The sequence below is a fragment of the Chelmon rostratus genome, chromosome 21, assembly GCF_017976325.1.
Source record: "Chelmon rostratus isolate fCheRos1 chromosome 21, fCheRos1.pri, whole genome shotgun sequence".
Taxonomy (NCBI): domain Eukaryota; kingdom Metazoa; phylum Chordata; class Actinopteri; order Chaetodontiformes; family Chaetodontidae; genus Chelmon; species Chelmon rostratus.
Window position 1 is genome coordinate 4,919,703 of NC_055678.1, and position 21,748 is coordinate 4,941,450.

General features: G+C 45.5%; 3 protein-coding genes and 1 non-coding gene across 6 annotated transcripts in view; 1 reads left to right on the top strand and 3 right to left on the bottom strand.

The window, feature by feature from the left end:
• Positions 1-3,973: 3,973 nt before the first annotated feature.
• On the bottom strand, positions 3,974-8,646 carry si:dkey-21e13.3 (uncharacterized protein LOC100150043 homolog). The gene is made up of 5 exons (XM_041963296.1): positions 8,321-8,646; positions 6,154-6,261; positions 5,379-5,501; positions 5,151-5,276; positions 3,974-4,850 (listed from the first exon to the last, which is right to left on the bottom strand). Exons 1-5 carry the CDS (start codon positions 8,415-8,417, stop codon positions 4,378-4,380), a joined length of 927 nt encoding a protein of 308 aa, XP_041819230.1. The 5' UTR covers positions 8,418-8,646; the 3' UTR covers positions 3,974-4,377.
• A 491-nt stretch (positions 8,647-9,137) lies between these two features.
• Positions 9,138-13,486, bottom strand: si:ch73-127m5.2 (uncharacterized protein LOC561202 homolog). Of its 3 annotated transcripts, none has more exons than XM_041963063.1 (5): positions 13,393-13,486; positions 11,084-11,738; positions 10,788-10,988; positions 10,570-10,699; positions 9,138-10,479 (listed from the first exon to the last, which is right to left on the bottom strand). In XM_041963063.1, the coding sequence occupies exons 2-5, from the start codon at positions 11,469-11,471 to the stop codon at positions 10,008-10,010; spliced, it is 1,191 nt and encodes a 396-aa protein (XP_041818997.1). In that variant the 5' UTR covers positions 11,472-11,738; positions 13,393-13,486; the 3' UTR covers positions 9,138-10,007. The 3 variants fall into 3 exon arrangements, with proteins under 3 accessions (XP_041818997.1, XP_041818998.1, XP_041819000.1); XM_041963064.1 differs by having other exon boundaries at positions 13,359-13,407; XM_041963066.1 differs by lacking the exon at positions 13,393-13,486 and adding an exon at positions 11,939-12,010.
• A 758-nt stretch (positions 13,487-14,244) lies between these two features.
• trnaa-ugc lies at positions 14,245-14,316 on the top strand. Its single transcript has one exon. It is a non-coding gene; the product is annotated as a tRNA-Ala (tRNA).
• Positions 14,317-15,352: 1,036 nt separating this feature from the next.
• kif19 (kinesin family member 19) overlaps positions 15,353-21,748 on the bottom strand; it is a 37,409-nt gene continuing 31,013 nt past the window's right edge. Inside the window, exons 9-20 of the mRNA XM_041962981.1 lie at positions 21,586-21,708; positions 21,314-21,470; positions 21,053-21,227; positions 20,344-20,542; positions 19,952-20,222; positions 19,181-19,305; positions 18,908-19,071; positions 18,710-18,815; positions 17,596-17,719; positions 16,793-17,181; positions 16,428-16,596; positions 15,353-16,342 (exon numbers count right to left, since the gene is read on the bottom strand). Of these exons, the coding sequence (XP_041818915.1) occupies positions 16,215-16,342; positions 16,428-16,596; positions 16,793-17,181; positions 17,596-17,719; positions 18,710-18,815; positions 18,908-19,071; positions 19,181-19,305; positions 19,952-20,222; positions 20,344-20,542; positions 21,053-21,227; positions 21,314-21,470; positions 21,586-21,708 (2,130 nt within the window). The 3' untranslated portion in view covers positions 15,353-16,214. The remainder of the gene's footprint in view (positions 16,343-16,427; positions 16,597-16,792; positions 17,182-17,595; positions 17,720-18,709; positions 18,816-18,907; positions 19,072-19,180; positions 19,306-19,951; positions 20,223-20,343; positions 20,543-21,052; positions 21,228-21,313; positions 21,471-21,585; positions 21,709-21,748) is intronic.

Genomic DNA, 21,748 nt, shown 5'->3' on the forward strand with positions numbered 1-21,748 from the left:
CTTCCTGAACTGCATCCACAAAGACAGAATACCTTTTTGGCTCTTTTGACAGAACTTGTAGCTGCTAGTCTCTCATTTTGTCCAACACCTGAGAGTGTGGCACGTGCTGCTCGCACAAGGAAGACATTTTTTCTTCTTCTTGACAATAAAAAACAGCAACTTTATGCACTAATTACAATTTAGAGCACCTACAAAGTTTTACAAATGCACCAGTTTTAACACGGTGGGGGCAAAAGTTGCCCCTTAAATATTTTTTAATTCTATTTTTTTTTTTTTTTTGCACATGCACGAATCGCTGTTCTTGTTGCACCTACACATAAGTCACAGCTGATGGCAACAAGTTTCCATATATATTATTCATGCCAACACTATGTCAAAAAAGTCTTGTCGGTCAGAAATCAATATGTCATGCTGAGGATGGTGGAGGGACGGTGGGAATTTGTGCTGAATTAAGGAAACAATTTCCTTGCCAACAAATGCCATCATATATAATCATATAAGCATGATGTCAGGTTAACATTTCTTGAGTTACACTTTTATGTATTAATAAGCCCCGTAGGGCTTCAAAGGCTCAGGACTCAAATGCAGAACGCAGACTTAACAAAGGGCGAGCTCAGCAGGCTGAATTTGTTAAACAAAGATGATCTCCAAAAACAGGCAAACAAAAGGCGCTTAGGCAAAAAGTAACTAACAAAAGAAACTTGGGCAAAAAGGCAATAACATTAGGACAGACTGTGGATATAGACTAGGACAAGATACAGGGCAGCTATCACAAGACAGGCGGGAAGGACACCAGGAAGTCAAGGGTCTGGAACGAGAGGAGAGTCAGGATTTCACAATAAAACAGGAAGTGCATAACAAGACATGACGCTGTGAACAGACACATCAACAGACACGACAAGACATGACATTATGTTTGGTATTGGTCTGTGGTCCGTTTTAAATTTTTCATTTTATTTCATTTATTCACCACTGCGACACAAATGTTAATGAAAGTAATTAAATGAAGCCGCAAATCTGTGAGTACGAAGCAGCCGAACTGAATGAAACGGCGTGTTTCTATCAGCCCATCGACGCGACTCTTGTGTCAGCTCTCTGAAAACGTAGATGACTTGAAAGATTGTGTTTTTTCCTTGAAGTGCCTCACTTAATGGACCCGCGAGACCGTCGATGTCACTTTCCGCCGCCTTTAAATTTGAACTCTTCTCGCAGTCTTCTCTAAGGTCGAGGCCGCCGCCGTCCCCAGCAGGACCGGCACACAATGCAGTCGAGTGGATCTGTCCAAAAACTCACTTGCACTTGACAGAGGCATCGATTGGTTGATGCTAATCCCAAATCTCTGCTGATGAGAGCTGCCGTCGACCTGTCACAGGGAGAATCAGGCGGTCATCATCTTATCTGCTTGACAATCAGTATTTAAAGACGAGAAGCAAACCCCCGAGGAAGGAGCTATCAACGCGAGTGCTGTCCGCTGAAAAGAAATGCGTGCAGATGTGTTTATACATGCATCTGCAGAGTTTGTGAAATTATACCGTAGCCGCGTTTGCCGTTCCATCTTTCTCATTTGCTTGTGCATCCATGCCAAATCAGAGAGCGTGTGTTGCGAGTCAACGAGGCGGATCATTGTTGTCTATCGCCGAAGGACGCTACAGGCTCAGAATAACGAGGGCCACAATAGAGAAATGACAAAAGCAGTAATTAGAGTCTCAGCGCCATGAAATCCTAATGCAATTACATGGAGTTGTTTCTGGAGAAAACAACAAGAGGATTAAAGTTTAAATGACTCATTTGCAAAGACAAGCAATAAAACAGTCCTCAGCCATGTTAGCTGGGTTTGAGGGCATATAATGCAAAGTTCATCATGCATTATTAATAGGTCTTATATTAAAAGTAATATATGCAGACTTCCTGCGTCTCCTATTACAGAGTGGAAGTGGAGCTATTGATTAAACACTTCATGTGTCTGACGCGTCACGTGCTTGTGCATTGGAGTGTGGTAATAAATCAGTTTGTTTATCTTGTGTTATATGGAACTGCAGAGTGTTCAGCGTTAACTCAGAAACATGAAGTGAATTCTTGTAAAATATAAAAGGACCAATAAATGCGGAAACAATTGTTAAAAATCATTAAAAGTTCTGTATTATGAAATGTTATTTCATCGTTTGTATCCTAACAAACACATTTAATTCATGTCATTTTTCATGCCAGTGGAATTGACACCTGTCACCCCTCACCTTTCAGCCAATCACACGCACTCTTCCTAGTTAGCTCCTGCTCTGGAGGACTGATATCGTGTTTTATGCAGGATGGAACAGATTTTCAACACATTTCTTTAGTTGAGAAGCACAAACTGGGGCTGAGCCGATATAAACACTGTAAAATCTGTGTGTTTGCAGGTATGTGATGTTGTTTTTGTTGACATGACTTTTCTGCCTGAGTTGTGAAGACCCCGCTGCTGACCCGACCTTTCAGCTCTGTCTTTGCTTCTCACCTCTGGATGCTGTTTCTGGGTCTTGACTCCCGGGAATAAACCTCACCAGACAAATGTTATTCTCGTGTAAAAAAAAAAAAAAACGTTTTCAGTCTGATACACACACTCACTAAAGCACCAATTATCTCATGTAATGATATATTGATGGCTGTTGGACCGTCTGTAAGGCTCTTTTCTTATGTAAATATGCTTTTGTTCCAGTTTCACCAGCACACTGAATTTTCCCCAGGAGGACAATCAAGTTCGTCAAGAATAGGTGTGTGCGCCTCTTGTCTACCTGTAAATAATTCCAAAGCTTCATCTCTATCACATCAAATATTTAAGTGGCTCCCAGAGTAATAAAGTTAGGATTGATTAGAGGACGTGCCCCTGCGTTCGGACGCCTGGAGCTGAATGGAGCCAATAAGAGAGGTAATTAGAGGAAGAGGAATGGGAGAAAGAGTGAGAGGGGGATACACTTTGTGTTAGCGTTCGTATTTAACGGGTACGCAGTCAAAGGGCAAACGCTCGGTTTAACTTGGGCACGATCACAAACCGCCTTCATATCAGCAGGGAAAAGCAAACCAATTAAATCTATGTAAATATCTGAGAATTTACACTGAGATGTGCAGTCAAGCAGCTTGTCGTTATTAGATTTAGTCCATGTGTGTTTGCACGTGGACAAAGTCACATGTCTTTAATGTTGCGCTGTACAAAGACTACAGAGGTTTCTACAAAGCACGTGCATGCCATCTAGTGTTAAACTCTAGCTGATTCAGCAGGGCGGCACAAGTCTGGTGAGAGAAGAGAGACATAAATATGGACATATTAGCTGATGTTCGTGCTGAGCTGTTGCACAGATCAGAACTTTCACCTTCAGGTTGTGTGACTCTCGCAGCATCCATCGTTTTTTTTCCCCGGAGCCTAAAGCCCGTTTGAATCTGATGCCTGATCCCATTGCAGCATCCAGGCAGACGAGCTTCCAGGAGGCATCATCTGTGGCCTCTCATCTCGTCGTCCTCCGGGGCTCACATTGGCGCAGAGTCCCGGGAGGTTCAAGGACGGAGTCGAGACTTAGGGAATCATGACTGAATGTCAAAGGGTGGATGTGACAAAACAGGTGGAAACACCACACACAAAAAAACATTATCCAATATTCATACTGTGCATATGAATGTTGTATCGGTGGTGGGGTTAGTTTTGACTAATGCACACAAACTGCTGATTTGGGTTCATATTAGAACACATAGTAATGTGACTCATGTGTTTATTGCTTGTGTATGATTTTGTCAGTATTTTTGAAAAGAAAATAGTCATTTGTATCCTCAAAGCAATGTTAGTGCAAAATAATAGGTACACCATGAGTATAAGTAATGAGTATCCCAGTTTTATTATCTAAAGATGGCGTAAAAGATGTCCAAATAATCGAACATGTAGGGTAAAACTGAAAAAGTCTAAAGACTTTATGCACTTTAGAAAAGAATATTCTTCATATTGGTGCCAAGGACAGAAATTCCCAATTATTTCAAGCACTTGTGAACAAATCAACAGCAGGACATCATCATAGCATTAATTTTTAAGGTTTTCCAGTTTAGAGTTCATAGATTTAGGGCATTTTCCTTATCCTTGATTCAGTTATTGCACAAAAAAACAGTAACAGTACGATGCGGAATCACATCCCTTAATAGCTGAACTGCAGCTGCAACTGACTGTGAACCAAATAGTTCTAACTTATAAACTGAATTCCAACAAAAAGAACAAAACTTTGAGATAAAAGTCAGCAGGAAGAGACTGAGTATGTTCTCATGGGCGTGTTGAAGTTTTTGGTGTGTAAACATTCCCCTGATGTTTCGGCGTGCACCGGTATTTGGTAGTAAAAGGCCACCGTGTTTGCGGCGTCCAGGCCGTCAGAGGAAAGTATGGAACATGCGAGTCTTCAGACTTTTGGTCCGGGGAACATTCCTCGTGGAGAACTTCATCACCTTGTACAGATTGGAACAGCTTCCCAAGCCGGAGAACGGGAACCAACGAGCGGTCCGTTTGTTCCCGTGGAGGCTCCAGAAAGAGGACGAGCAGCGCTGGAAGACCTCGATGTTGACGGCGTATTGACCTGGCGCCCACTGAGAGACGCACACCAGAGTCACGGAGGAGGCGAACCCACAGGTGTGAGGAGAGACGCCGTGGAACACAGACTCCCCCGGCCTCACGGAGGCACCACGCTCCCAGACCATGCCAGCCTCCTCCGCCACGGCCATGCCGCTGAGGTTACAGAGCGCCTGGAGGCACACCTCCTCCAGGGGCTCCTTATCAGGAAACCGGAGCAGGATGGCAACAAGACGAGGAACTGCGCCCCGACGCAGTAACAGCTCCTGCAGCTTAGCTGGAGGCGACAGAGGGACAGAAAATAGCTGTTCAGGGTGTGTAGCATGACTAGAACTAACCTCACTGAACCTGAAGAGGAACATTCATACTGCATTTCTTTTGCTCCACTTCTCTACCTGTCTGTGTTTTTAACAACAAAGAGGTCAAACACGATGCATTCAGTCATCTGCTGCCATTCATGATGACTTTTACCTTCTGCACACTTGTTGAGCTGATGTCAAACAACATAAAACACAAAGTGGAGTACAATTAATCACAACAGTCCATTTCCAGACGTATCCGTCATCGCTTTACTTACAGCTGTCGTAAGACATGCGCGAGATGGCTCTTACGGCGTGGAGGAGCAGTTCTTGGTCTGTGCTGGTCAGCACAGACAGCAGAGCCGTAACCAGACCTGCGTCACCAAAACCTTTACGAACCACAGCTGACGAGAAACAAAGAGAATCAAAGGCTGCGGATGACTGATCTTCAGTTCATTAACCAATAACAGACGAATTGGTGATGGACCGACGTAAATCTGACTTACATTCCTTGGCGAGTTCGGCCACTAGTTTAGCGGTCAGCAACGTGAGAGGCCCTCTGTGCCTCAGAGACAGAGCCAGGACCGGCAGGATCCCACTGATCACGACCTGCTCCGCTGCGCCCTTGTCTGGACACAAGTGGAATTACACGACACTGAGGCAAACGCACAACAACCATAAGATGCCGAAGCCAAAAGGAAATTTGGCGTCAAGCTGTAGCAGGTGTAGATTTTTTAAACGATACGATTTGCTCCTTTAATCGCTGAGCTGGATTATACTGAAGTGGGTGTTTTAGTCTGCTTCAGCCTTACTTTCTACGTGCTCTCTTTGACCCTCCTCTGCCTCTCTCCCCCTGTTGCTCTCTTTCCAGGAGACACAAATACAGCTTAACGTCTCCCGGGGACTTACAACTGTCATGCACCTGATCCCTTCACAGCCTCCCAGCCCCCAGCTGCACAACCTCTCCGGTGTGGGTTTGCTGCAGGTTTTATCATTCAGAATGATGATATAGCTGCCACTAGGAGTGGGAGGAATGATGTTTTGAGGTAAACTTGAATGGAAAACACATAAATATGTAAATTGCATGTGGCAGCAGGACTGTCAGCTTTTTGTAATTCAAATCACAGCCAGTGAAAGACACACTATGATGCAAAAATATAACCCTGAAACTCCTCATTATACCATGAACGACACCTTGTGATATATCTAAAGCTGTCTAGCAGAGATATACGCCAATTAGAAATGAGATAGCACAGTGTAGACAAGAGTAAATGAACTCACTCCTGTCCTTAATGTTGATCAGCACCGTGTTCAGATGTGGCTTAAGTTCGTCCTCGATCAGTTCCAGGCCGAGGACTCTGATGGCGCCTAATGCATTGTTCAGGTTGTCTGTGGGGAGACGTGGGAAAACGGAAACATTAAGAGTGGGAAGATTGGGCACAAATAAAAGGGTAGCAGGTACGGGTGCTGTTCGGGAGCGTACGAAATATGAGCGGCGTTACGGTGGGAGAGAAGCAGCGATGGCCATTAAACAAGTAGTGTGAGAACATGCAAATGAGGCAATCCTGGGACTATAAAAGCAGTGCTGGGAGTCTCCGTTAGGATGGGAGTAAACAGCCAGATGTCGGCCTCTGCTCTTTCTGGTTTTGCACCCAGTGACGAGAGCTTTCCTTGAGTGTTTGTTGGTCTTCAGCGGTTCTGTAAGGCTAATGCCACCATGCTAACATGCTCACAATGCTAACACGTTGATGCTTAGCAGGTATAATGTTCAGTATTTTACTGCCGTTCCAGTTGTGGGGTTAAATGTGTCAACACCTTAATTTAATGCATTAGCATGCTAACATTTGCTAATTAGCACTAAACAGACCACAGCAGTGGTTAGCAAGAGATTCGCTTTTTAAGAATTTGGCCAAAAAGTATTTGGCAAGTTATTGTGACAGAGTTATGATACTGTGGAGTTATTTCAGCCTGGACCGAAGTCTTAGACTGACAGACAGCCAAACATCTGCAAACATCCAGGCAGGGTAGCACCAAACCAGCACAGTATCTAGTTCACAAACTGTCAAATGTATGATCCAAATATAACTACTATGTCTGACTCTTCCACTCATTGCATCCAATAAATTTACAAATCTCATGTTCATGAACAGACACATTTTTAACATTGACAGCTGCCTGCGAGCTGCTGCCTGCGACAGTTTCGTCCGGTTGACCTGATCCGCTGCACGGAGAGTGCTTTGGTCAAGGACACTTCATCGGTAAATAGCTTTCCTGCTCCGATTGTCCCAGCTGATCTGCGCAAATATAAAACCCTTCAGTTGCCAACCTAATTCTTTTGAGTGGTTCTTTAATTAACTTACACAGAGGCCACTGACACATAGCGATTAGCAGTAGTGATCACTGTATTTTCAGCACTTGATTAAGCAAACACCAGATCATTAACTGAAGACACAAGCATGTCGAGGAGAATTATGGGGCTTAAAGGCAGAACGAGTAGGACTTTAGTCAGACAACGTTTAGTCTCACAAAAAAAATAATCCCTCTCAATCATCACTTCTGATGTGGCGATGTCTGTACCTGCAGAGACCCTCCGCCTGAGTTTTCATATTTGCTGTGTTTGGGATCTTTCTGAGCGTCAACCTTTGTGCAATGGATGTGTACCATCAGCCAATAAAAGCATGCAGGGTGTGAGGGCGGGAATCAAAAACCATAGCAACCAGGTGCCAGAACATAAGCATTGATTGGATATCGGATGAAGCCACCTTGACGTCACGCATCGGTTTGTGGACTGCTGTTTTGAAGCCTCGAGCCTCAACCCAGACCAACCCCAACCCCATCCAACCCAACCAACAAAGGCTACAGGTACTAGCCAATCAGAGGCAAAGTGGGATGGGTGATGATTCACCATTCTGGGGAAAAAACGGCATGCTGGCCTGGATAGTGCAACTGACTATTTAGGAGTTTTATGACCAAATAAATACAGATTCCAATGGGAAAACACATTTTAGGCAAATCAAAAGTGGCTCTAAAGCAGACCCTGCTTTATGGTCTGTTTTACTCTAAATGGAGCCATAATTTATAAAATGAACATCACACTGAATTGAAAAAGACTTGAAACTAGTGATTAAGAGAATAAACTCATTAGGAAAATATAAACTGAGGGAATAAATCAAGTGAGAATTAGGGTCCTTTTCTCATAAACTTGCATACACACTTCTTTTTGTAACCAGTGGATTTGCCCCCTGCTGGTCATTAGAAGAAAAAACCCTAAACTTTAGATAATCAGTGTTAACGTCTGGTTGCACCGGTAGGCCCCCACGTGTGAACGCAAAGCATTACTGAAGCAAAGCGTGCAGCTACAACCACATTAATGCCAAAAGCGAATATGAAGGTCCCACACCTGCTGACCGACACTGTCAGTCATCAGCCATGAATGAGCTCCACTCACCGTTGGGCGTGCACGGTTGCAGTCGACTGGTCGATCCACGTTTATTCCTGTGGGAGCGCGTGTACGTATACATGAGTGGTACGTTGGGGTGTCCCATTCTGCTCCGTCACTGGACAGCTGCTGCTGAAGCTTCCTCAGGTCGACATCTTCATGCAAATTACACTCCACTTTTTTACTGACGTCTGTCTTTTGATGCAGGTCATTAACTTTGAGGAAACCTACTTCAACCTGCTACATCTCACTTTGATCCCTCTGCTGCACTCCCGACACATCCTGCACTGTTGTTTTACACAATATCAAACTGCTGTCAGTGTTTTGTGCACGCCTTCTATTCTTCCTTGAACTCCAGCTGGCTCTCTGTCCCCTCTCAGGGTTAATACAGAGCAAATCCTCACTAAAGCTCTTCTCTCCCCCCTCCTGTGTGTGTGTGTGTGTGTGTGTGTGTGTGCAGTTAAGGTATTAGCACTTGGCTGACTCCGCTGAGTGTATTCTTACCGCCCTAAAATCTCCCACAATACCTTTCAGCTTCTAGAAAATCCAAACAACAGCAGACAGGTGAGCATCTGGTGTCTGTTTTTGTACACAGGTGTACTATCAGGTGGCATTTTTCCCAGTCTTCAACCCGATGTCTCTGTACAATTTAACCATCTTAACCAACGATCATTCACGACATCATCGCAATATGTTAAATGACTGGAAAAGTCATTTGTTAGAGTCACTAAAACTCCCAAATGAAATATATGAAGCCATTCTCTTTTTTTCTTACATTTCTAACATCTATAACAAGACAATAAAAGAATCAAAGTAGTTACGAAAATTAAATCTTTATATTTTACTCAACTCTTGAGGGTCCAGTAAAAACAAACTTTTCAACAATCTAGAACAAAACGATCTAAACAATAAATACGACAGGCAAACAGGAGACTTTGGGCATGGGCATTTAAACATCAGCATCATCAGTGGGGTTTTTGTCTGTTCACTGAAAACATAGAATAAAAAAATAATATATAGATTAGACTCAGACTACATATATATGAAACCTGCTACTAAAGAAACAGAGGATTCAGTTAAAGGAACGCATTTTTTTGGAAAACCTGCTTAAAACCTGCCTTCTTGCCCAAAGTTAAACCAGAAGATTGACACCACTCTTATTTCTGCATGTAAGTAAATAGTGTGTTAGCTTAGCTTAGCATTAAGACTGGAAATGGGGGGAATATATGCAATGTAGCTGTTGATTTAATCTGCGTCTTCTTGTCGTTTTTATACTTTATTTTTTGTGCAGATTATACAAAGTGTTAAGAAGTGAGCTTTAAAGGTTTTGGTAGGTGGGTTTGATTACCTCTGGACAGAGCCTGGCTAGCTGTTTGCCCCCGTTTCAAGCCTTTATGCTAAGCTAAGCTAACCAGCTGCTGGCTCCAGCTACATAATCACCAGATGTGAGTGTGGTGTCGATCTTCTCATCTAACTCTCAGCGAGAGCGCTAATCAGTGTTATTTCCCAAAATGCTGAAGTATTCCTTTAAGTTGGACTTCAAAACATTTTACGTTGATGCTGAGCTCACCACAGCTGTGATCTCCTCCACAGGAGCTCAACCCAGCTCAACTTGTGCAGAGTCTGTGTCCCACTGCTGAGAATCCCCTTGAATGGGACTATGATTGGTTCTTTAGACCTGTCACGTGATCAGGCGTCAAACTGTTCCGGCTGCATTGAGACCACTGGAAACAGTCTCGTATCCTACAGAAACCAGAGTAAGGACGTTACTCTCCACGTCATCCGGCTTGCTTTGCTCTACATGGGTTTCTACAGGAACAGCAGCTCCACTTTCCTGCCTCGTCTTCTTCCTGGCTCGGACTCGGCCCTTGCCTTTTGAAATGACCTTCCCTTGCTCGTTGACCCGTCCGGACACCTTGTGAGACTTGTCGTTGTCAGTCGAGCGGTTTTTGCGGTGGCGCCTGCGGATTCGCCGCATTGGCGGACCAGAGTCAGCCGGGTCTGATGCCGCAGCGCCAGAAAGGATCCGAATCTGCTGTTCAATTACCATAATGACCATGTCCAGTACAACGTCCAGCATTCCCAAACCCAGGCCATGAGTGACGTTGTCAAACGCGCCGCTGTTGACCGGGTCCTTGAAACATTTTCTCATATCCTCAAGGTGGTTCCTGAGAGAAGAAGAGAGACCGTTGTTACTCTTGTCCAAGGTGGACAACAAGCTTTAAGGCCATGTTACAACAAGGACAAACAGAACATACTTAGCTTCAATTATTTTGGACCAGTGTTGAACTGTATTCATCTCGGGGATGAGCTGCTTCGCCATGTTGCTGTAGTCGATGTAGTCGTGGGCGAAGTCCTTCATGTCGTCACACAGAGCTCCGGTGTCGCCTGAGCACACATTAAAACACAGTTCAGTCTCTCTTCCATGTCATCGCATTCAAACATTCCTCCACATTGACAAACATCAGTCTGTCACCTTCAGTGAGTTTGGAGAAAGAGGAGGATACAGAGGTAGTCGTGCTCGGCATCAGGCCGAGTACATTAAGTGACTCCAGAAGGGTTTTCTTGCTGGCCGGGCCTCTGCTGACCCGAGTGTAGGCTGCCAGGGAGCGCAGGGACATCTTCTCCGGGGCCTGCAGGCGCCGCTTAATTTCATCATACGAGATGAGATACTTTCCTACAATAAGACAGGACGAGGTGAATCAGCACAGCAGATCAAAACCCAACCCGCAGCCTGATAGAGGTTTTATCTTCAAACAACGGGCCACTTACGAGCCTTCGATCCTTTCATGTTGGGATCCAGGAGTGACGACACCTCAGCGTAAGGCATCTGGGTAGGGGACTGTGAATTTGTGCTTGGTGGCAGGTCCTGGTTCTGGGACACATCCTCAGTCTGCTCTGGTGCAGAAATCTGCATCTGGGGCTGAATATGAGGCTGTATGGTGTGCATTTCCACCTGGTTCTGGTCTAGCGGAGCCTGGCCTTGCGCGTGAGGCAGGATCAACGTGTTTTCAGATAAACCCTGCAGCCCCATGCCCCCTTGTGCAACACTACCTGTCTGCTCTGAAGACACCTGAAAGATGCCCATAACTGGTTTTACCACTGTGAAAACCATGTTCCCCTGGGCATCCAGACCCACCATCCTAGTAGATGGGTCCATGTCGTCACTGAAGTTTTACTTGTGTAGCTGGAGGGGGCTCAAGGGACTGAATGATCAGATCAGGTTACCTTAGCAGCCCATGTGGCATTAATCCTGTTCTCAACGAGTTTTGGTTAAAGCTGACCTGACAAAAGAGGAACGTAAGCTGACTCTCTCTCTATAGTCGAGGTACAACCTCCCACAATGAAACCGTTAGAACATCTCACTCTTTTCGTGTTTCATGACGCTTATAATCACGCATGGCAACAGCACAGCCGACGTTTCATCCTGAAAGAACAAAATAAAAATTGTGATTAGTACCAAAGGTTTAAGTCATCTCTGTCTTTAAATTGTGTCATTTTGTCTAAAACACTGTCCTCTTTGGTTTTGTTGTCCTCCCCAGCCTGTTTTTCCCTCCACACCTGCCCTGCATCGGCCTTGTTAGCCCTTCCCCGTTCTCCCGTGTCATTCACCTCATTCCCCCTCACCTGAGTGTCTCCGCCCATCTCGCCACCTGCACCTCGTCAGTTTAATTTGTGTTTTAGTGCAGTTTTCAGCTGCGTCTTTGTTTGCCTGCTGCTGTGTCTCAATGTTAATTAATGTTTGATCCTGTCTGCCTGTGGCCTCCTGCAATCACACGCTTCACTCTCACTGTGACAAATACACCAAATGACAGAAATACTGTATTTTTTTCCAATAAAAAATATCATAAATGTGTACTGCATTAGAGTAATCCTAATATGATTTTTTTCTAAAGTATTGAGTTTTTCTGTCTTATTTGTCTCCTGTTTTTGAGCCTATAATTAAGAATAGGACTGAAACGATAGGTCTTACTACACTGCTGTGCATTAAGCAGGGAGATTTAGTAAAACCTTGAAAAACAAAGTAATCTGTTAAAAGCACTGAGCCTTTATAACTGTGTGTTTTATTATGCAGAGATCAGGGACACAACAGTTCAGGTGTTCTTTATCTGTGGAAGTCAACTGTTTTCCAAAGCAGGGCTGCAACTAATGATTATTTTCGCTGTCGATTAATCGCTGATTATTTTCATGTCAGTGTTTCGTCAAGTCAAACATATTCAGTTTGTCATAGGAGGAAAGCAGGAGAAAAAATCCACACTTAAGAAGCTGTTATCAGGTAATTTTGCCGTTTTTAATTATCAAATTAGCAGCCAATAAATCCAATAGTTGACAATTAATCGATTAATCACGGCAGATTTGGTCCGAAGTCCAAAACGTCAGTACTGATTTGCTCATCGTCATTTATTTTATGGTCGTTTTGGAGCAAAAACACTGCAGGAACATGCTGCGCGCAGTGCGTCATGGCGCAAAACCCATCCAGACGCATTACGCACAGCTTCATCACGAAGCGCAGGGAAGCCTGGAGAGCGTGTCCCGGTCCCAGCTGGTGTCGACAGCCGCCGGTGTTATCTGTCTGTCCGCTGGCTGTCACAGCTCAGCCGTGGAGACGCGGCTGTGACTGGACAGGACCGAGCAGGAGGACAGGACTGCACTGTCCAACTGTCCAACACGACCAAACTCACGTCAACTTCTGGAAACGGTGGCGTACGCGAGCGCGTGATCACACGGTTTGAGTCTCGCGCACAGTGCGAACTAGCAAGTTTAATAAACGACACCGAAGCTAAGCTTCCTCCCTCTTCACCCGCCGTTTTTCAAACATTACAGGACCACAGCGGTCAATTTAGCCTGTAGCATGAGGACGCCGACTTTTAAGATGTGAAATTCATCAACACCGACACATTTATCGTAACTAACATTCATCATGGCTGCCAGGCGGAGCCGTTTCTACGTGATTCTGTTCACCAGGCCCGAAGCGTTACACAAAACGGGCAAAACCGTGGCAGGCGGCAGCGGTTCTGGACGGGACAGACCAAATTTAACCGCTAACCTTGGATGCAACTGGTGACGGCTGTCCCACTCACCGAATTTCCGTCTGGTTTCTCTTAAAAGGACACTGATCCTAGAACGGTCCGCGTCGAAGCCAGCGACATTTTACCTCCTTCTCTGCTGTGGCTTCGGCGGGTTGCAAATCAGCTGTACGTGCACTACCGCTCGAGAGCGTAAATCCCGCTGCTCATTGGTCGATTGGCACATCAATCACTTAACACGCGGTTTGTCATTGGACACGAATGCAGTCAGTCAGACAGAGGAGGCGGTATTTCCGACTCAGTTTCATCCAAATACAAAAGAATGAAATCTTGTCCTTTAATCATTGTTTGCTTGAGATTTTAACTAATTTTCGAAGGTGTTGTCGGTCAGAAACTTTGTTCAAGAATTGCAAAGTATTTGCAGAGTGCTATACTTTCTTGTTTTAGGCTGTGATTAGTGCAGGAGACTGCAAGAAGAAGTCTGCATTACTGGTTTTATCTGGATGAGCGCTAACTTAAACCTCCTGATACATCTATATATCTCGAAAAGAAAATGCCTTTTGCATTCATTCTGCTTGATGCCCTTGCCAGACTAAAGAACTGTAGACTCAAGGGACTCAAACCAATCATTCTACATGTAATATCAAGCAATAATTACCTTATATACTTCAGTAGCTATTAATGTAATGATTAATGAATCAGTCATTGATTATAATGATTAATCAATCATTGGATCATTGGATATCATGTCCATGAGCTTTGACATACGCCAGCTAAATAATGTGCTGTATTACCGGAAGGTTTAGGTTACACAGCACTTTTTCATTATTAAAACAACAGTGAATTGTTGTTAGACTTGTCAGACACATAGATGCACACACAGGAGATACATTATTATTTACAGAAGGGGATGTAGCTCAGTGGTAGAGCGCGTGCTTTGCATGTATGAGGCCCCGGGTTCAATCCCCGGCATCTCCAGTGGCTTCTTTATTCCAACTCCTTGGAGATGAATAAAGTATCTATCTATAACCATGCTATGATTTATCATGTTCATCCTGATCTGCCTTATTTAAAATAGTGGTACTACCAGTAATATTCTTCGAGGGAAAGTGTACATAATAAAAGAGCACACAAATACTTCTATCACAATATGTGAATTAGTAAATGCAACCTCCTCAAGTTTCCCTTTGGGGAGAAACGTCTGTGCAGTCAGTGTGGAGATGGTCCATCAGATGGCGCACTGCAGGCTGGATGCTGGATAGTTCATTTACCTTCTGCACGGATGTGGCCACTGTGCACCATCTAGTGGACACTTTGGAATACTACACATCCAGCCTGCAGGAAGCATCATGAGCAAGTCTCACTTAATTTTCTTTCCCATGCCAATGTAGATTATTTCAGTTTGAAGTCCCACACTGTTCTAAAAACAGTTTCAGTGAAAGTACTTTATTGACTCATTTGTGTGTTGAATACAAACCTGATCCAGTTTGTCACATTTTATCCTGATGAACAGTTTTCTGGCTACAGATCGAAGACGCCTGAATTTGCACAGATGTCTGTGCAGATTCGGCCATTTGGGTCATGGTTATCAAAGGAGAGTTGGAACTAGGGCAACTGGATTTAGTTGTAGAAACTTGAAAATGTTTTGCCTCTTCAGTTCTAACTGATAACCTTGATAAGAACCCACAGATGTTAAATACCTGGTACTCCTCCCCTGTTGTTAACAACAGAAGGAGCCCATCGGATGAGAGACGAGACGTTTCTACAACTCCAGCTGCCTGAGATTCAACCTGACTCGCAGCGATGTGCAATGTCGTGAAGTAGGATGACAAAAACTGACCTTATGAACTGACTCTTTTTTTCTGTCACGGCACCGTAACACATGGGCAACTTTTCACTTATCTCATTTGAATTTATTTGGGTACAAATAAAAAAAAATGTACAAAATAAAGCATAGAAAGTAGTAATTATGAAAACAACGTCAATGACAACAACATTACAGAAAAGGCAACAGTTAAATAATTCATTCAAATTACAGGCAACTAATCTGGAAAAGCAACTTGAGGTACTACACATCTACACAAACAGACATGACACTGAACAGTCACGTTTGGGTCAGAGAAGGCAAAGACCTGGACTGTGTGAGAAGACAACATTGAGCCGGAATCCAGAAGTGCACAACAATCAAGATCATCAAGGTTTTTTACTCGAATATCGGTGTGTCACTCGATTGAAACAACATCACTACAGGACAAAATGATGCTGAAACAATTTGACTGTAGGCTATTTTCTCATTGTGCAGCTTTTGCATTTCCATTAGTGTAAAGCTAAGCTATCTAATAAAACCAGTCTTTTCCCTCGACTCTCATCTACTGTGAGGTTGAGCCCCATAAGCATCCCCCCATTAGCTTGATGCTTCTGGCCTTCACAACAAGAACTGAAAATGACCGAACTGTATATACTCATAATGCACAAACATTAGTACAGTGCTGCATTCATATTGAGCTCGACACCATCCCGACTTGATGAGAACACACAATCCAGCACGACAGCAAGCTAACGTGGAACACCTGACAGAACGGAACACGCGCTGCACGTCTAGCAATCTTTGGCGTCCGTAGGTCTGAGCGCCGTCGCTCAGCGTCCACGACAGAGCACAGGGGAGACCTGTGCGGAGGCATCCAGCTGCTGTCTGGTTAGTCTCCGTCAGACTGCCTCACAATCTTGCCTAATGCGAGTCACTGAGGGGCTACGGTTCATTTTAATGGGGTGGGTTTGGGTGAGCTCAGTTCTCTAGTCAGAGGACACGGTTCCCCTCCAGGCTCAGCCGGTTTGGGGTGTCGGTGCAGGTGCTGAGGATAAATGTGGGTCGCGGCTCAGTGTCTGCGTGTGCGCTGGCCCCCGGTGCCTGTGGTAGTGATGTAGAGGAGGGGCTGGGGCTGCCGCAGCTGGGGTCCCCGCTTCAGGTTATTCATGTGGGCTGTGGAGGACTCTGCGTTCGAGCCTGCAGAGAGACAAAACGAAGCTGAATGAAAAGACTGTTGCAGAGGGACGTCGCTGAGTGGCTCAGGCAGTGACAGCAGGTTCACCTGTTTGCTGGCTGGTGAGGGGCGCCCTGACTTTGGCGAGAGGAGGGACCCCTCTGTACTGGGGGCGGAGCATGGGAGCCTGGGGCTGGCTGTTATTGTGGAGATGGGGGTCCGATGTGCTGTCCAGAGGACGGAACCTCTGAGCGGTGGTTGTTTTGGTTTGAGGCAGCTGTAAGTGAAGGATGAAGAAATTACAACATGCAAACTTCTCCAAAAGCCAACGACAATCTAGTAATCTCCAATTTAACAATTTCAGTATCGCGACAATGAAGGAGTGGATCTCATTATTAGGTTTATTATACTATCAAAGGAAGCACCAAGATTTGAAATGAAATTTGGCTTCACTATAAAACTGTAATACTCACTGCTTGACCAGTGACCTCAAAAGAGCGTGAGCGCCGCTTCTTGCGGCGAGCCTCGAAGTCCACTTCGCGGGGGGTCTGGTTCTTGGTGGCGACCTGCCGGTAACGCGGGCGCGTCCAGGTCACTTGCAGGCCGGGCCCCTCGCCCGTGCTGCTGGACAGGTTGTCGTCCGAGGTGGCGTGTCTGAGCTCGGGGCTCGGCTGCCTGCCGCGCCGCATCGGCAAGCCTCTAGGGGGAGCCTCGCTCAAAGAGAGGCTGCTCTTCTGCTTCTTGGGGTCCAGGGGAGAGGGGGGAGGGGGTAACCGCAGGACATCCACCTCCAGGGCTTTGGAGCGTCGACGAGCTGCTTTCACGACAATGTTCTGGACCCCCTTTAAGATCTGCTGCCGCTCTGTGGGGGCACAAGAGATATTTCTTATTTTACTTCAGTCACAGCTGTATCTACTTGCATGCACAAGTAAAAAAAGTTTAATAAAAGTTTGGGAATGTCCAGGTTTGTTGTCCATCAAAGGACCACGTCAGACAGAAAATTACTCTTCATGTTTTTAACATACATTAGAGCTGAAATGAGTGAATGAATGCACAGTGTTTGGGCTGTTGATCAGGCAAAACAAATGATTTGAAGACTTCACCGTGGACTATGGGTGTCACATTGTATAGACTGTAAAGATTGTATATTTATTTAAATAAATTACTTGATGAACAAGGATGTATTTTCTGTTTCCTCTTCCTCGCTACTGACTCATAAGACATTTGAGAAACCAGGTTATTTGACATGCAGTATATACTGGTCTGAGCATCTCACCAGTTCGTGACAGGGGGATATCAGCTCCGGCCTCGCTGCTCTCGGGTGATGAGTCCAGGTGGCTGCTGACACTGTGGCTGAGGTGGCTGTAGCTCAGGGAGTTCTCGGGAGCCACCGGCTGCAGCTGCAGTCATGAGATTCAGAGTGCCACACAGTGATGAGACATTCACCGCAGTCCTCGTTCCACGACAGATTGAGTGTCTTAAAGGGTTGGTTTGGATTTTTTGAAGTAGGGACATGAGAGGTACTTATCCACGGGCAGTACAGTGGACGGCACACCCCCAGTTTGGAGAAGCAGACAAGAGTACTGGCACTGAAGCTAAACAATGTACTGCTGTGGATGGGTACGCTGTATTTAGAATATTTTCACAGCTTTACTTCGCAGTCAGAGAGCCCTTTCTGACGAGGAACTGAAGCCGTTACTAACTCTCTTCAAAGCCACCAGACCCCTTTGATAAAAACAGTAATTTTACCTTGTAGAACAAGCCAGTTGTTGGTCAACCGCTGCCTCGACTGGTAGGTGTGTCTGTGTTATACTGTTTAGTTTGCATCCAAACTGACCAAAGTCACACAAAAACACTAATAAAAGGTTTTAGGTGGGCCTTCTTTAAGGTGGCTAAAATACATTTTGCTGCTGCCCTCATCCAGCAGTGCATGGCTTAGCTTCCATTCTGGTACCTCTACTGCTCCTCCACCACTTACTGTCTTTCACACACTGACTGTGGGTAAGTACCTCATACAACCTCACTTCAAAAAACCCAAACTCATCCTGTAATCACTTCTGTGTCCCCGCAATTGCTATTCTGTTCAAGGCATTTGGATGGAGGTCACAGTATTTCAAGCCCGGAACAAAGATGTAATTCTGCTGGTCTGATTAATACATATTACAGTTTGTAATGCTGGAGTTTCTTTTGCAGAGCTGTGTGAAAAATGGAAATGGAAATGTTCTACCGGAGTGAAATGTGAGTTTAATTCAAACAGGAACTCACATGGCTTGAAGTGAAAAGCAACATCTGACTAGAGTGTATTAATTCACAACATGATGCAGCTCTCAATGATAGCGACTGAGCTGGAATAAACCAGCTGTAACAGTGCCTATCAGAAGTGTCCTCACCTCTCTGCTGCCCTTCCCGTTAATGTGGATGGGAGGGGGCGTCATTACGGCTGGGTTTTTCATCTGCCTGGCGTGAGGGCTGTTCTTAAAAACTCTGTTATTGTCCCTGATGCGGGGAAAGAGACAGATAATATCGCTGTAAATGCAGCCGTTGTGTAAGTCCTAAATGGGAAACATATGAACAAGGTGTCCTCTTACAGCTCAGGCTCAGGCAGAATGGGGGGCAAAGTGTGTCTGCGGATTTTGGCTTGGCCTCGTCGGTTATCAGAGCACATGTTACGCACGCTCTCCTGGTCTGAGTCCATGTCCTGCACGTTGTCGCGGCCCTGACCGGGCAGGGTGATCTTGGGTAGAGAGCCCTCCTGGAAATGAGAGCAGAGCAGGAATTATTTATATCAGTATTCATCTAGGCCACCTTCTTAATACCTTCATCATTTAGATTCTTCATTTGATCGGTCATGCGGAAGCTACCTTGATGGTGTGTCTGGTGGTCGCCTTATCCAGGGCCATGGCTCTGTCCAGCTTCCTCTCATCCAGCTCCCTCAGGTACATGTCATACAGCTCCTGGAGGTGTGGAGGTACCAGCAGACTGTGGTCTGCAACACACAGGCACACATATAATTCAGTCAACCAGAAATTCACAAAAAACAGACTGCAACAATTAATAATCTGCACATTATTGTCTCCATTTATCAGTATAACATCCAGCTATGGAGTTTACCACTGTATACAGACCCTTACAGTGTGCCACAGACAGGAATAAGAGCAGCACCTTAATGATTTCAGAGTTAAGGGCACAAACAGCCTGTGGGTCGGTGCTGTTGCAGAACCTGGAGGCCTTTTATCATAACAGACATCAAGCTGACAGGTCTGTGATCATTCGGGCAGTTTAGATTGGATTATTTTGGGCCAAGGAACAGTAACAGCATACTTAACACCTGCTGGGACCCTTTGCTCTAAAAGACGCTGGTTATAAACTGTGAAGTGAAAATAGGGTCAAGCCCACCTGCACATCATTTCGGCGTGGCAGCTCAGATTAGGTCAGGACCTGCAGCTTTCTTACAGTTTTACCCACACATAAGGTTCCTCACGTCATGTTCGGTAATTAAGATGATCAAAACAGCTGCAGGTTAATTTTCTTCTGATTGACTGATCAATTTAATGAAATGTTGCAGACGTGTGCAAAGGCTTTCACAGCAATGAAGCAAACCACAGATATTTATTAGAGCTTCATAGACTCACCGTCGATGAACTGCCTCTGCTGCTGTATGATCTCGTCACACAGGTGTCTGTGCTGCTCGAAGCGCTGCACCACGAAGTTTTTCTGCCGGATGACGTTGTCCTTGAGCAGCGCGTGGGACTGCATCTCCGCGTTCTCGATCTCCAGCTCGTGGACCTTGCAGAGGAGGCCCAGGACCTCGCGCTGCTCCTCTGAGCTCACCCGCCGGGGCAGCAGCTCCTCCAAGCGCCGGGCCCGATCCCGGAGCTCCAGAAACCTGCGCTCGAGCGACGCCTTGAGGACGAACGTGGAACAGAACGGTCGAAGATGTGAGCGCATTTTGTTTGCACATAAAATCACAACAAGCCTCAAACTATTAATAACATAAAGCATGAGAAGAAGAGGTTAATCCCACCTTCTGCTTGTGGATCTTTTTCTGTTCGGCCATGAGTGTAACCAGGTTTTCTCGGGCCATCGCCACCTGCTGGGTCTCTGTGCTGTCTGGTGGAGACTCCGGGGAGTCAGAGTCCTTCTCGCTTTCGTCCTTATTGACACTTTCCTTCCTCCTTTCAGCACGCCACTTCTTCCTGCGCCTACTCCGCTCCTGCTCCCAGCTGGGAAACAAAGCAAAACATGTTAACTGCCGGCAATGATCATATGTCTGGTTTAGGATTTACAGCCGGGTCACAATGATCAGTTTTCTGCATTTGAAATAAGCATCTGTTTTACAGATTGCCTGTAGTCAGTCAAAGAGCTGGTATCATTTTAAGGATGAGGTGAACATCCTGTCAATTCAAGGCCATTTTCAACCCTTCTGTCCACTCACTGGATTCCTGAATGTCACACAGGAGATTACAGATGACTGTATGTTTGCTATCGGACAGGAGACGACAGACGGACATAAATCCTAAACGTTGACTCTGCCTGTCACAGTTATTACAAGTCAAAAAATCCTGATCATTTGAGCTGACTGCGATCATTTTGCATGCTTGGCTGCCTAGACCTTACTGCTGTCTGGACTTTACTGCTGTGAGACCATATTTTTTGCTTTATAGTGGCGTAAAATAGTAATCACGATTACTAATTAATCATCAACTAGAATTTCATGATCCTGACAGCCATACTCTGCAATGGTTAGCAGGTGTTTGGAGGTGTCGATCTGGATCTCCATGTTGCTGTTTTCCAGCTCCATCAGGCTCCTCCTGATCTCCATCTGCTGACGGAAGGCATCCAGGAGCTGCTCCCTCAACTGGTCCATCTCCGCCCGACTCTGCTGGCTGGAGTGGGCCTGGACCTCCGCTACGAGTGCAGAGGGAAGGAGGAAATAGTCACAAACAGGCAGTGTGGACTACAAATGTTAGAAAACAGCACGGACGGGACTTTACCCTGGACGTGACGGATGTCAGCCCGGTCTGAGTTCAGCTGGCGACTCGCCTGATCCGCGATCTTCTTCTTGAGCCGCTGGATCTCGCAGCGCAGGTCTGAGATGATGTTGGTGTACTGAGCAATGTGGTATGACACATTTATCAGGTTCTTCTTTACCTGGAGACACAGAAATGAGGAGAAATACTTTGATATGTGACGCTGAAAGTTGCATTTTCTCACTGCAAGTATCTTTATTTGTAGCTCCAACTGCCGAGATGACGCTCGAGCTCACCCGTGTTCGAATGCTTTTGGCACGGTCGGCGTACGTCAGCGTGTTGCGAGACTCCTCAAAAGCCACAGAGGCGGGGCTAATATGGGCTATCATGACCGTTCGGCTGTTCCCGCCCAACGAGTCCTGTCAATCAAAGACATCAGGAGGAAACATATTACATGAA